This window comes from Phodopus roborovskii, unplaced genomic scaffold (assembly GCF_943737965.1).
Source record: "Phodopus roborovskii unplaced genomic scaffold, PHOROB, whole genome shotgun sequence".
NCBI lineage: Eukaryota > Metazoa > Chordata > Mammalia > Rodentia > Cricetidae > Phodopus > Phodopus roborovskii.
Window position 1 is genome coordinate 5,578,526 of NW_026126433.1, and position 14,066 is coordinate 5,592,591.

The 14,066-nt window shown below is 43.0% G+C and overlaps 1 protein-coding gene across 3 annotated transcripts in view; it reads right to left on the bottom strand.

Moving 5' to 3' along the window:
* Usp13 (ubiquitin specific peptidase 13) overlaps positions 1-14,066 on the bottom strand; it is a 102,292-nt gene that overhangs the window by 68,224 nt on the left and 20,002 nt on the right. The window contains exons 2-3 of one of the 3 annotated variants that reach the window (XM_051185833.1): positions 11,206-11,331; positions 2,455-2,512 (exon numbers count right to left, since the gene is read on the bottom strand). In XM_051185833.1, coding sequence (XP_051041790.1) covers positions 2,455-2,512; positions 11,206-11,331 — 184 coding nt within the window. Of the gene's footprint in view, positions 1-2,454; positions 2,516-11,205; positions 11,332-14,066 lie in introns of all 3 variants that reach the window. The other 2 variants (XM_051185832.1, XM_051185834.1) reach the window with 2 other exon arrangements.

The following is a 14,066-nucleotide window of genomic DNA, read 5'->3' on the forward strand; positions in this document are numbered from 1 at the left end:
GCACAAGAGTGGGGTCATCCAGTGCACCTGTTTCTGAAAAGCCTTCGGTTTTCTGACTGCTGAGGAAGCACAGAATGCAGCTTGCAGCGGTGGGCAGCAACAAGGCCTCAGAGGCTGCCTTCCCATTTATTTTTAAAACCGTTACTTGACAATAGCTTTTGCAATCAAAATAATTGCCAGAAAAATAAAACCTCAAAATCTTTCAATACCACAGTTGAAAGCAAAGAGGTCAGCTAACTCCTTTGTGCAAGCAAAGAAAATGTTTTGTTTTAGTGTAAAAAGCTGAACATGGTGGCACACACCAGGGACCCTAACTCTTAGGTGATGGGGTTGGCACAATCAGAAGTTCATGGTCAGCCTCTACTGTGGTGAGTTTGAGAGCAGCCTGGGCTACATGAGGCCCTGTCTCAAAAAAAACTGAAACTACAGTAACAACAGCATCAGATTGTTTAATGACTTCTGCCTCCACAAAGTCATCACTGGTGTCATTTAACTGGCAAATGTCACATTCCAGAAAACAGTGACAGGCACCAGGAGACCAATCAATCACTCAAGCATGGCCATGCACTTGACCCTTTCAACCCTGGAGTGAATTTTAAGCTACTTCCCACTGGCTTCGTTGTTTGTCTGCTTGGTAGGTGGGGGTTGAGGTACAGGGTGAGCTGTGTAAAGGAAAAGGTGGCCAGTGAAGCAAAGCTACTCCAAAGAATCTGGAGATGATTCTCCTCAAGAAAACTGCAGGCCTGGGAGCTGGAGAGAAGACACACCCTGGCTTGGGCAGAGGGAGTTGGGGGTGGGGGGGGGGGCACACAGTACTGAGGACCAAGCCAAGAGGCAAACCTTGCTTCACTTCTCAAATAGTTAATGTGTGTGTTGAATGTGTGTGTGTGTGTGTGTGTGTGTGTGTGTGCACGCACGTGTGCTCATACATGTTTGCACGTGCAAGGTGAAGGCCAGACATTGACATCGGGTATCTTTCTTGATCCCTCTCAACCTTACTTTGTTTTTGAGACAGGGTCTCTCACTAAACCTGGATCTCATTAGTTCAACTAGGCTGGCTGGACAGTGTAGTGTGTTCCAGGGATTCGCCGTCCTCTCTGTGCTCCCTGCCCCCAGTGCTGAAATTACAGATGTGCCACCACACCTGATGTTTATGTGGTTGTTGTTGCCAAGGATCCAAACTCAAGCTCTCATGTGTGCATGGCAAGCCACAGTACCAACTGAGCCACCCGCATCGCTCAGTGTCTTTTCATTATAGTAACAGAGAAAAGCTAGCTGGGTATGGTGATGCACACTGTAGGCTGAGATGGGAAGACCACTTAAGCGGAGGAATTCCAGATCAGCCTGGGCAATATAGCGAGACTGTGTGTCAAGCAAACAAAAGATTTAAATACGGATAAGCAAAAAAGAAAGCCAGAATCAGGACCTTCTTAGCCTAAGAAAGGAGCTACTGTCAGCTATCTGCAGTATGTTCTCCTAGACACTGCCAAGTTTCAGTCAAATATGTGCATGTGTGTGCACTGCACACACAAACGTGGCTACATCCACATAAGTGCACACACATGCATGTATAGATACAAATATAGAGACATGCATGCATATATATATATATATATATATATATATATATATATATAGCGTATGCACTTGTTTTTTACCAAAATGAAGTCATACTGTGCAAACAGTTTTGAAATTCTTTTCAAATACTAACCATAGCCATTGAGCAGACACATACACATGTAGTCAGAAATATCAAATAATTTTTTATTGCTGAGAAAAATCATAGAAGATGATTAAAACAAATCTTAGGCTAGATGTATGGTTAGAAATCAGTAGTCATTTGCATAAGCAAGACTAGCTCTTCTTAATGAAGAATATCAAACAACACTACCAATCAATGTTGCAAGCAAGAACTACTGATAGGTGCTAATATTAGTAGGCCAAGCCAATAGGTAATGCCTCCGGGAGGTTCCTTGTGCACATTTTAATTGTGTGTAGTAGTGTGTGCATGTGACTGTAATCCTTGTGCTGGAGAGGCAGAGACATGAGGGCCCCAGGGGCTTGTTAACAGCAGTCTAACTGAATTGCTGAGCTCCAGCTTCAGAGAGAGACCCCATCCCCAAAAATAAGGTAGAGAGCAATGAACTCAACCACTGGGCTACATGGGGTGGGGTAAGGAGGAGACAATACAAAAACAGAGACAGTGAGAGACAGAACAAGACACACAAAGAGAGACACATGCAGGAAGCACACAGAGACCAGAAGCAGGACTGCAATTTCTCTCTAGCTGCCATAGTTGCTTCAAAGCCTGGGATCTCACTCTATGCTCAAAGCACCCTTCACTGCCAGGGAAATGGAAAGTGAAGGCAGTGTTTAACCCGGCATAGCTCATCCCTGTCACCAGAGACAACAAAAGACAACAAGACAGACAAAGACACAATGTAACTGTGTTACCTAAAAATAACTTGGAATTCCTCCTTTTTGGTAAGGCTCCAGCAGATGCTGCTCTTACCTTCTGAAAAGAAAACAACAGATTGTTAAAACACGGCCCATAAAACAGTCTGCTAATGAAATGTATGACCCAGAGGTCCCCAGTTAAAGCCAAGAGGAAACTGGACCTCAATCTTGTACGGGTGGAGGACCATTCTCTTGGCCCTGTGAATTATCTTCACTGAGTTATAAAGCAATCCCTCACTGATATTCTGATCATCTGAACATGTAAATCAACTCATCTGAATAGTTTTTGGAGGACTACCTGTGGGTGAGCTGCCATGTCAAGCTCAAATGATCTCTGCCATTGGTGGGAGTCCTCAGCAACAGTGAGTGAGTTCCCATTAGGTAGCTGGACAGCAACAGGCAAACATAATTATAGTAATTTTCTTTCACTCATCAATTTTCATAGCATATACATACAAATACACACACATATATACATATGCACATATATATACACATGCATATAAACATATATAGTATATACATATATGTAGATATAGATATCTTCCTGGGTATTAAGAAGAATTCAGATTCATTAAGTGCAGGGCCCACCCCCAACACCTTTCTGCACAGACATGAGTCAAGGCCATGCCATGCACTCAGTATTTCTTTGTTTTCTCCCTTCATGTCTTAATAGTCCTAGGTCTACTTTCCCACATTTTATTATTTGATCCTGAAAGCCAATTCTCATATTGTTCTCATAGCTTCTGCTATAAGTTTACAATTCTCCTCACAGCAGTCTCAAAACACTCAACTCAAAAACATGGCTCTCCAAACTCTAATGTCAACTGTGTCTTCTGTCTTAAAATCCCTCTTCTCCATGATCCCAGAACCTCTGCTCTCTCCCTACCACTCACCTTCCTCAAAAATAAGAAGTGGGATAAAGCAAAATCTGGAGCAGAGATTCACTTCACAATCCCACGGTCACTTGTCTCTACAAACACTGCAGACTCTTGTCTCTACAGACTTCCCTCTCTATTTCTGCACAGTGGAAGAAGAAAATTAAAAAGAGGATCTACAAGGAGACTGTCTGGAATATGTGTCTCTCCCTGATGGTAGGTTCAAACCTCACACTCAGATTAGAAACACCCCCCTGGGGGGGTACAATAGGACTTCCAATTGAAGACCTTTGCTCCTGCTCTTATGACAGAGCTCAAGCACTAAAACTCCTCCCTTAGCAAATAGCACTGTGCCTGTTTGTCAGGTTCTGTGGAAGAGCAAATGGAACAAACTCAGGAGTCTTCTCCTGAAGAACTCACCAACACAGAAGGTAACAGAGTGCAAGCAGGAAGCAGAATGGGTCCTGAGAAATACTAAGAGAAGCCTAAAAGAGACTATAATTAGTGGAGATTCTTGGTTTACATGGAGGTGGAGATATAATCAGGACTGATCATGTAAGAAGAGCACTGGTCCTCAAATATACAAGATACTTAGTATGGGATATATCTGTAAATGAATGGATAATTAATGGATGGATGGATGGACATGTGTGTGGATTGGTAAATGGATGGGTATGGTGGGTAGGTAAGTGGGTGGGGTAGATGGATAGGTGGGTAGGTAGGTGGGTGTGTGGGGTAGATGGATGGGTGGGTGGGCCGATGAATGGACAGATGGATGATAGAAGGATGGGTATATGAATGGACAGACTGGCAGATGGGTGGATGGGTATTTGGGTGGATGGATGAATGGATAAACAGATAGATGGACACATGAATGAATAGACATGTATGGATCAATGGTTGAAATAATGCATGGGTGGATAAGTTGGTATTTTTAACTGCAGAGAATACAAAAGGTAGAAGAGAAGGAAAGAAGTAAAGAAAACACATGTATGTGTATAGAACACATGTACATAGGCACTAAATCATGGTACATTCCAGAAATAGCTATGTGGAGAACACAAATTTAGTGCAGTAATAAAGGATTGAAAATGTTATAGGGCCCAATTATGAACACCTTGTAATCACACTAAAGAGTTTTGGACTTTGGGCTAAAGACATGTCAGATGGCACAAGTAACAGTGGTATACAGGGTAGCCGTAATACAGCCTGGATGGTAATGAAAGATATACGTCTAAAGGAAGGAAGATGAATCATCAAGCTACAGGACAGGTCAACCACAGGAGCAGGGAGAACTCAGCAATGAGAGCAGGGTTAGTGGAGACGGGATGGACTTCAGAGCTGTGTGGAAAGTTCAGCTAACAAGACTTGGTTACCAGAAGGGTCCACAAGGAAAACAGAACCCAAAAACTGTCTGCATTTCTGGAATTCACAAGAAAGGACAGTGTTGACAGAGAGAATATCATGTGCAGTCTGGCATGCTGGACCTGAGGATCTTATGAGATCCTAAACAGAAAATCAGAGGTCAGATTTGGATGGTCCAATCCAGTTCCAGGAAGCTATTAACTTGGGAGCCTACCCTTAGAACAGCAAAACAAGGATATGGAGAACACATGAAGATGATCATCTTCAGAGAAAGAAGGCAGGCCAACTGGCCAAATGGTATCCTAAGAAAGGCAGGTAACAACTGACTAAGTAAAGGATGGGCATGAGCTTAAAGGGTAGCCAGAAAAGAGAAGGCAAGAAAGAATGGTGCTGAAGAAAGGAGGGTAAGAAACAGTCTCAAATCTTCAAATAGCTAGAATGTAAATAACCTCAGACCTAAAATGTACCCAGTAGGTATGGCAACCAAGTTCTCCCTGACAAGCCAGCACTTCTGGTGACCAGCAGCATTGCTCAGTCCTGAAAGGAGACACGGTGATGACTGGGAAGAGAGAAAAGTTTTTTTAAAGGCTTCAACTGAAGATCAAAATCTAACTACAGCAGAATAGAAAGGAGAGGGACCATTCTGTGGGGTGCTCTATGGAAAGACTGGAGGTAAGAAGCAAGAGAATGGAAAGCTGAATTAACCAGAGTGGGTTGCCAAAGCAGGGGGGGGATCAGGACCACAAAGACAGGTGAATGTAGCTTTCTGTTAGGGTGAGGAGGAAGGGATGAAAACCACAGGTAGCTTGCAGAAGGTCAGAAATGAGTCCCATGAGGCACAGTCACAGGTCTCTGCAGAGTCCAAGTCTAAACGCAATGGCACATCACTCTACTAAGACCAGCGGAAGCAGCTGATGCTCAGTGGCCACTCAGAAGAGCGGGAGAGGACACAGCAAGTGAGGGAACCTAACAATAGTGCCAGGCCAGGACTCTGGTACTGCACTGCTAAGTTTTAGACAATGTGTCTCCTACCTCCCCTCATGTGTTAAGTTTGGTCCTTTGCATGGCATCAGGCAATGGTGAGAACTTTGAAAACGAGGCCATTTGGAATATCAAGGTCCATCCTCAGAAGGAGCTGTGGAATCACAGTCTCTCTGGCATCCTGTTTCATAATGTGACTTCCTCACACACACTCTGCCATCCATGAGCCTTCCATGGGGCTCTAATCAGGACTTGTACGATGATTTTGGGATTTTCAGACCCCAAACTATGAGGTAAATACATCTCATTTCTTTATAAAGCTGGTCTGCCTTGTGATAGTAACACAAAATAGACTAATAACATCTCAAACCCTACAGTGGTGGGAGAGTCCCAGCATCTGCACTTGGAAGCACCAATGCATCAACTGGATAACATCTGGAGCATTGTTAAGCAGGGGTCAGCTAAGGAGACTGTTGTTGATATAGTGTTTTAAGCCATGAGTCATAAGAGGCAAGCTGAGCAAGTGACAGGCCTAGAGGCCTGGAGCCCAGAGAACAGCAGATCAAAATAGGAACACACAAGCAAAAGGGCAAAAATGAATGCAGGCTGTCACCAAACAGTGCAATGCCTAACTTAAAAGCTAAGATGCAGAATTACACAAATGAAGTCACTGGCAGTCCACAGTGCCACTGCCAGTTCTGTGACCCAGACCAAGCAGATGTTCTGGGCCTCAGTTTTATCTTCATCACCTCACACTAAGATGTGAACTTTGTAAGAATTATACTGGACAACAACAGAAGAAACATGTAAGCCACATAACAGCAGGATAAAATCAAGTATTTCAAAGCTTATCTTTTAAACTGTGACTTCTCAATATATCAGGTAGGGTGACATGGGAAATTAAGTAAAACACAAATCAGAATTGACTAACTATATAATTGACACTATATAAGGTGGATATTTGAAAGCTCCAATAGCAACAATCTGCTGTGGAACAATCTTTATACACTGAAAATGTGCATTGCTCTCATTGTTAATAAAAATCTGATTGTCCAATTGGCAGGAAGAGACTAGACAAGACAATCTATCACAGAGAGGATTCTGGGAGGAAGGGGGAAGAGGAGATGCCAACCAGCTGCCAAATAGGCAGGATGTGTAAAAAATGAGGTTATAAGCCCTGAGCCACAAAGCAAAGTATAAACAGAAATATGGGTTAATTTCAGTGTAAGAGTTAGCTAGTAACAAGGCTGAGCTATCGACCAAGCATTTATAATTCACATTCAGGCTCTGAGTCAGTTATTGGGAACCGGCAGGTGGGAGAGAATGAAATAATATGCAATAAAATAAAATAAAAATGGTAACAAAATGTAAGGTTGGAAAACAGAAACAGTAAAAAATAAATAAATAAATAAAATAAAATGGTAACAAAAGGTAAGGGGCCAGAGATAGCTCCATGGGTAAAAGTACTGAGTTGGAGTCCAGAAACATATGGTAGAAGAAGAAACTGACTTTCAAAAGTTGTCCTCTGATCTCTACATGCACGCATGCACATGTGCACATACACACAAACCTGTCTGTGGTGGTTTGAATGACAATGATCACCACAGGCTCACACATTTGAATGTTTGGTCCTGTGGAACTGTTTTGGGAAAGATTAGGAGTTATGGACTTGGAGGAGGTGCGTCACTGGGAGTAGACCTCTCTCCTCTCTCTCTGCCCTCTCTCTCTCTCAGCCTTTTATGAATCAGATGTAATCTTTCCACAGCAATAGAAAAGTAACTACAGAAAAGTAACTAAGATAACATTCAATGATAATCATAATTTTCTAAATGGGTGATAACTATATAAGAAAATATTCAATCATCACAGAATGAAATGCCACATATGTTTATGTCACTTCACAACCATTAGACTGCCAAAGATTGAAAGCCTGGCCATGGAATGGTAAGGGTGTGGACAGACAGACATTCCTCACCACTTAGACAGGAAGACACACTGACAAAAGCACACTAGGAAGAATTAGTCTTCTCCTGACAAAAATGAAGGTTGGCACCCACAGGCCAGTGGAATCACTAGGTAAGTTTCTTACAAGGTTGGTACAGGGTTTCTGTAGAAAATATGTTAAAATGTTCACTGTTGTTCTGTTGCAACAGAAGCAATCTAAATGTTGAGCAATAGGAGAAGGAAGAAACCTACAGATTATTCAAGAAGAAAATACTAAACATCTCTTACTCTGAAGTAAATAAATCCACAGGCATCTCAGCATCTCAGGAGCCCAGAACAACATTTAGCAGTGAGGTGCTATGCAGAATTGTAGGTGAGAGTGAAATGGCATGCAACCATATCTTTAAAACATATGTTGGGACCCGTGGAGCAGAGGAAAACCAGACCCGAGACTGCGGGAGCCTGCCCAAGCCTGCTGAAGCTGTGTTCCTGACCCCCTAACGTCACACAATTCTACAGTCCGAGAAAGAAAGGAAACAGTCAGTTCAAGATTTCCAGTTTCTCAACAAGCCTGCAGCATTGACTGCCCAGACCTGTGAGTTTTCATCCTGGATCCAGCCAAGGACCCATCTTTTAGCAGTTAACTACACACATCTTGAGACATGAAACTCGTTTTGCCAGTTTTTCCCCTTTGGAGAATAAAAGGACTCATCTAGGACAATTGAACACTATTATGAACGTGATGTGTGGCAAAAACCCCTCTTCAGTATTTGAACAGGACATGGACAAAAGTTTGCAGTTAATAGTCAGCACACAAGGACTGTGGTATCTCAAACCTATTTTTGAACTTTACAAGCAGCAAAGCATTGGACTTTAGATAGGGAAAAGGAAAAAGTTCAGAATTGTGGCATTATTCATACTCTGCCCATCATGAGAACATATATTGTCCTTTGATCGAATTGAAATTATGAGAATTGTAATCCAGTCGATTTGTATGCCTATTGTTACTAATCATACTGGAAATTTTAATGTCTGTAACCTTTGTTGTGCTACGTGTTTATGGATGTAAGAGGTCAAAACTCTTTCTGATGGGAATTTGATGTGATGCTTATGAATCTTTGAGTACAATGTGATTAGAAAGGCAGATTTAGATTTTGATATAACCAAAGCCATTTGAGACACCCCAGACCAATTTCAAAAGGCCATTTTAACTTGATTCATCCTCTCCTTTTGCAGGAGATATGGTAGCCATAAAAGTATATGTTACCTAGCACTGACAAGCTCGTTTGTGAACTCTCAACAAAAAGTTGGCTTAGAGGAGCGTGGCATTGAGCTATGCACTGTCCCCCTAACATTCTTTGTTACAGAGGCTGATAACCGGGAGTGGATAAGATCCTCTTGCCTCCAGGCAACCTAAGACAGGTTGCACATGACAGAATGTGTGGTCCGAGGACCAAAAAGCATTGGTAGGTTGAAGAAGGTGACCTAAGATAGGTACAGTCATCTGTCCTGTTGCAGAAGCACAGGTATTATTTTATTTAAGAAGGGGGAGTTGTCGGGACCCATATATGGAATCCATTCCATCTTGCCACACATTCAGAGAGCTTAAATCACTCCTAATGTCTCTAAGACATTGGCTTAATGGCTGCAGGATAACCAGCACTTGGTGGTGAATGGTTTCTATCTAAATAACAATAGAATTGGGCCCAGATGGGTTTACACTCACCCTTAAGCTAGGTAATATGTGCAGCTATGGAGTGTCTTTAGGGTTAAGAGAAGTAATTACTATTTGCCCTTTATACATGATATTAGAAGTCTTCTGCCATTGTCCCCAACTTTGGTTGGTTACTTAAGATGGTGTCTGAATAAGCTGGGGTGCATTCAGTATGGACTGAATATGCCCTTCTGACACTATCCTATGTCTCTGTCTTTTATCGTCTATAGCTAGCCTTTCCCTCATCCACACGACTCAGGAACAGACCTGAGGCTGATCAGCTGATTCCAATTACAGCCCTACAAATACTAGTCCGGAACGGTAATACTACATACTATCCATACAGAAATGCCACTAAGACATAATGATATGCAGAAAATAACAATGAGAGTGAGTGATGGTCACTTTGTGGGAATGGGGGCCCTAGTTCCTGGGGATATGGTGCCAATGATGACAGAGTGCTTGCCTGGCGTGCACAAAGCCCTCAGGTCAATCCCCTGCACTACATAAGCTGGCCTTGCAGCACACAACTACAATCCCAGAACATAGGGTGGGTTAACCAAAATGAAGGATGTATGAAAAAGCCTTGTATGGAAACCTACTAGTTAGTAATCTAACTTCAATATATAATTTTAAAAAAGAGTTCAAACACAATTACTGTGCATTGGAGGACAACACCACTCCTAAACGTCATGGGTTATTAAGTGCAATGTCAAGAGCCCCCAGAGGTTCCAAAATAGCACAGGTTTTTGCTATTGACCTTGGTCAACCACCATAACTGCATATTAAGATCCTATTGCTGAATATGCCACACAATCTGGCTGCAGGAAACAGAGAAATCAAACAAACTAGGAACCATCCTCTCCACTGGCTAGATGTCACAATTCCTGGACCAGCATCTGAGAAAGCGAAGAAATAATTGTTTTCACTAAATGCTAGACACCACATGAGGGAAAACCAACCTGTTAGGTAAGATGTACCTACTGGTACAATAAGGGCATGATAATTATAGGGTAACTAAATGCTTTCTGGTTGGATTTGAGGCCTGTTTCATAGGAGAGAAATTTATGCCTGATACTGTAACCCTAGTTAAAAGCCCATTGCTAGGGGAGGTCATAGGCCCCATTATTATTTTGCTAAATGGTCATGTTGTTACTGCTTTCTAATGTTTATGTTTATACACAAACCTAGACTACACTCAATCTTGGCCAAAGAAACTTCTTTCTGAAGTGTGCAATCAGTCAATGCTGAGATCCACAACCAGTTAAAGTGTCCAGTAAGAGACTGAACACTCAACCAGAAGTGCGGCATCTTTATCCACCCTTCACCGCCACGGATGAGGGCACATGCTGGAAGAAGAGAAAGAATGTCAGAGCTGGAGAATAGGAAGCAGGGCTGTGACTTGGCTTGGCATTGCCCTCATCTGCTCACGGCAGCAGTAAGGAGCTGCACAGACCTTCACCAGAGCAAGCCAGCCGGAGTGAGTTACAATGCAGGTGAAGCACGTGCTCTCCAGGCCACACCGCTCACTGAGGAGCGGCCATCTGTCGACAGCTGCTGGAGAGAAATCATTCTCTTCTGCACTGGTACATGTCCCATGCTTTCAAGAAAGTTTTTCTCTCACTTAAAGAAAACAGTGGGATGCATTATATCTGTACTTTTTCCTATTTTTAAACTTAAAATTACTTCTTCCAATCAATCAGCCACATAGCTTCTTAACTGGCAAAGGCAAGGACTGGGCTAGGAGGGAAACCCTGGGTATCTACAAACTGCTGTGGTTTCCTGCCAAAGTGAATTCGGGGTTCTGAGGTACAGGAAATTCCCTATGAGGAAGCATGCAGGATTCTCTCCAAACATCCCTCTTACCTCTCGCATGTGCCTTTTCAGATGCATGTATACGCTCTGTCCAGTCTTTCGAAAATGTCTTTCAACGTGTTCCCTTCCAAAGGCCAAAAATGTATTCATGCATACATAGAGTCCACCTTCAGAGTTCTAGAAGAAAGAGACAGGGTACAAAGTTACCAAGGACACCTGGCCAAGTCATCAAGATACAGACAACTGAAGAGGAAGGAAGGTAAACCACTCCTGGAGGTAAATGCTGGAGCCTCAAGGCTTTACACCCACCCCTGCAGAGCACCACGCTTATTGGGTGCAGGCTACTTTCACCCCAGGTGAGATACTGCAGGCCCTAGAAACATGTGTCTGACATTTCACATAGTGCAGGGGAAGGGAGACAGAAAGCAGCTATGCACTGCAGCATGCCATGAAGAGCATCTCAATCTTCAGTTTGAGTTGATCGCCCAGGAGAATTCACTAAGGGGAAAGACCTGCCCTTACCATGGGCTGCAGCAGCCAATAGGCCAGGGGCTGTGTGGAATAAAAGAGGAGGAGGGGAACCTGTAACACAGTCATTTTCTCTCTTTCCTGAATGCAGTGAGGTGAGCAACTTTGTTCTGCCACACACCCCCAACACAACATTCTGCCTCATCAGAGACCACAGCAATGGAGCCGGCTACCCATGGACTGAGACCGCGGAAGTCAACAGCCAGAATAAATCCTTCCTCCATTAAACTTTTTCTCAGCTGTCTGCCACAGAGACAAACCTGTGTCAAACCGGCATGCCTGGTATGCTATCAAACAGGGTTTCTAATAGCTGCTTCTGTTAGCCTCTTCAAGTTATTCATTAATATGTCTATTCCATAGTTTACAAAACTAATCCCAAGTCATTTCCCCCAAGTGTATACAGATTGGAAGTTGCAGAGTTAAATTTCATTCTATTTCTCTTTTTATCTCTCCTTGGCACATTTCAAAACTCATTAGGTTATTTCCCTAGAATGAAGTCAGAGTTGATGTTCACATCTAAGGTACTTAACTTTCTATCTCAACTTCATATCTTTTTCTCCTACCTTGCCTAACATGATTCTCTGAGTACTTAGTCTATAAAACTACCCAGCCTTTCTCCGAAGGAGGAGGGTCCTGTGAGACCACTGCTAGACTCACCCCTCCAGAGAAAATGAGAAAAGGACGCAGCAGGTACGCAGACATGCATGCAGTGAAACACTCATGCAAGCAAAACAATATAGGAAAACAAATCTGAAAGGGAAGCACTTGCCAGCCAACACATATCAAGATTCTTTATACACCGGGTATAGTAAAGTGCACCTGTAATCCCAGCACTAACGGAGAGAGAGGCAGGGATATTGAGAGTCCGAAGCCAGCCTGGGCTACAGAACGAGATCAAAGGAAGGGAAGGAGAGGGAAAAGAAAAGAAAAACCCTTTAAGTAAATATAGCAGTCACTTGATCAATACATTAGAGAAGCCTTCAAATTTTATTTAATAAATATGCTCTCTTGCATAGTTCATGCAATAGACATATAGATATTATACACACTTCCATTTGCTCTCAGTAAAATGCAAATTCAATGAAAGAATCTAAACCATAAGATACGGGCCAGGGATAAGTGACACATGGAATTTAGAATAGTGGTCATGATGAGCCAGCTCTGCAGCGATGGGAATGCCAAGAACCTTGGGCTCCATGCTCTCTGGAAACAAGGCTTTGGTAACGCCTACCTCACAAGGCTGCCTAAGTAGAAAAGAAAAAAAAAATACACCAAAGAGATTCCTGTGCCACATAACATTACGTAAATGTTGGCTATCTGCTGTTGTGAGGTAATTCTCCTACCATGGAGTCATTTTATAGTCAAGGAAAGTCAGCAGAAGGAAGATGAAGCCATTCACACAGCTGTGTTGTCTAGGACCAAGAATATTCTTCAGAAAATGGAGGCAAGAGTGAGAGGGCAAAGAAACTGGCAAACAGAAGAATGAAGTGTGCTATGATAACATTTTCCTAAAGACTAATGTACAACCAATCTACAATGCAAATTCAAAACTAATGGCCAGGCTAATCCTCTGATACTCTATCAAAGCCACCTAACAGTGTGTGTTTGTGTTTTCCTTTCTAGTGCATTTGACAGAAACAGAATGCACCAAAGCAATTGGTATCCATCTCTAGGGCTGTGTAGCATTGTTCCAAAGTCCACAGTCAAAGAGAACAACTCTGGACAAGAAAGGGGGCCTGGGGGAGAGGAGAGAGGTGGGGGAAAGGGAGCAAGAGAGGGATGGAGGGTAGAGACATCTTTCATCTGACACACAAGACTGGCCTCTAGATCAGGGAGTGGCTGCTATGCTACTGTGAAGGTATTTCATGGAAAACTTGTCAATAGGTATAAAGTTCAGGACACACAGGCACAGAAAGCTCTATCGAAACTCCCAGCAAAGAATCAACAAGCAATCGGGTCTAATGATCTATATATTCTCATCCCTCTTGCTTGTAGGCAAGTCTGTGGGACACACACATACACACACATTTATGATTGATGTGACCTTCAACCAGATTACCTGTAGGCAAGTCTGTCACACACACACACACACACACACACACACACACACACGCACGCACGCACGCACGCACACGCACACATATATGATTGATGTTACCTTCATCCAGGTTACCTGTAGGCAAGTCTGTGGAACAAAGACACACACACACACACACACACACACACACACACACACACACTAGATGTGAGAAGTCTGGCACATTTTGAGTGGTGTCACTCCTGGGCAGGTGGTCCTCACTTGTATGAATAGAAAAGCAGGCTAAGCAAAGCATGAGGACCAAGCCAGTAAGCAGCATCCTTCATGGCCTCTGCTTCAGTTCCTG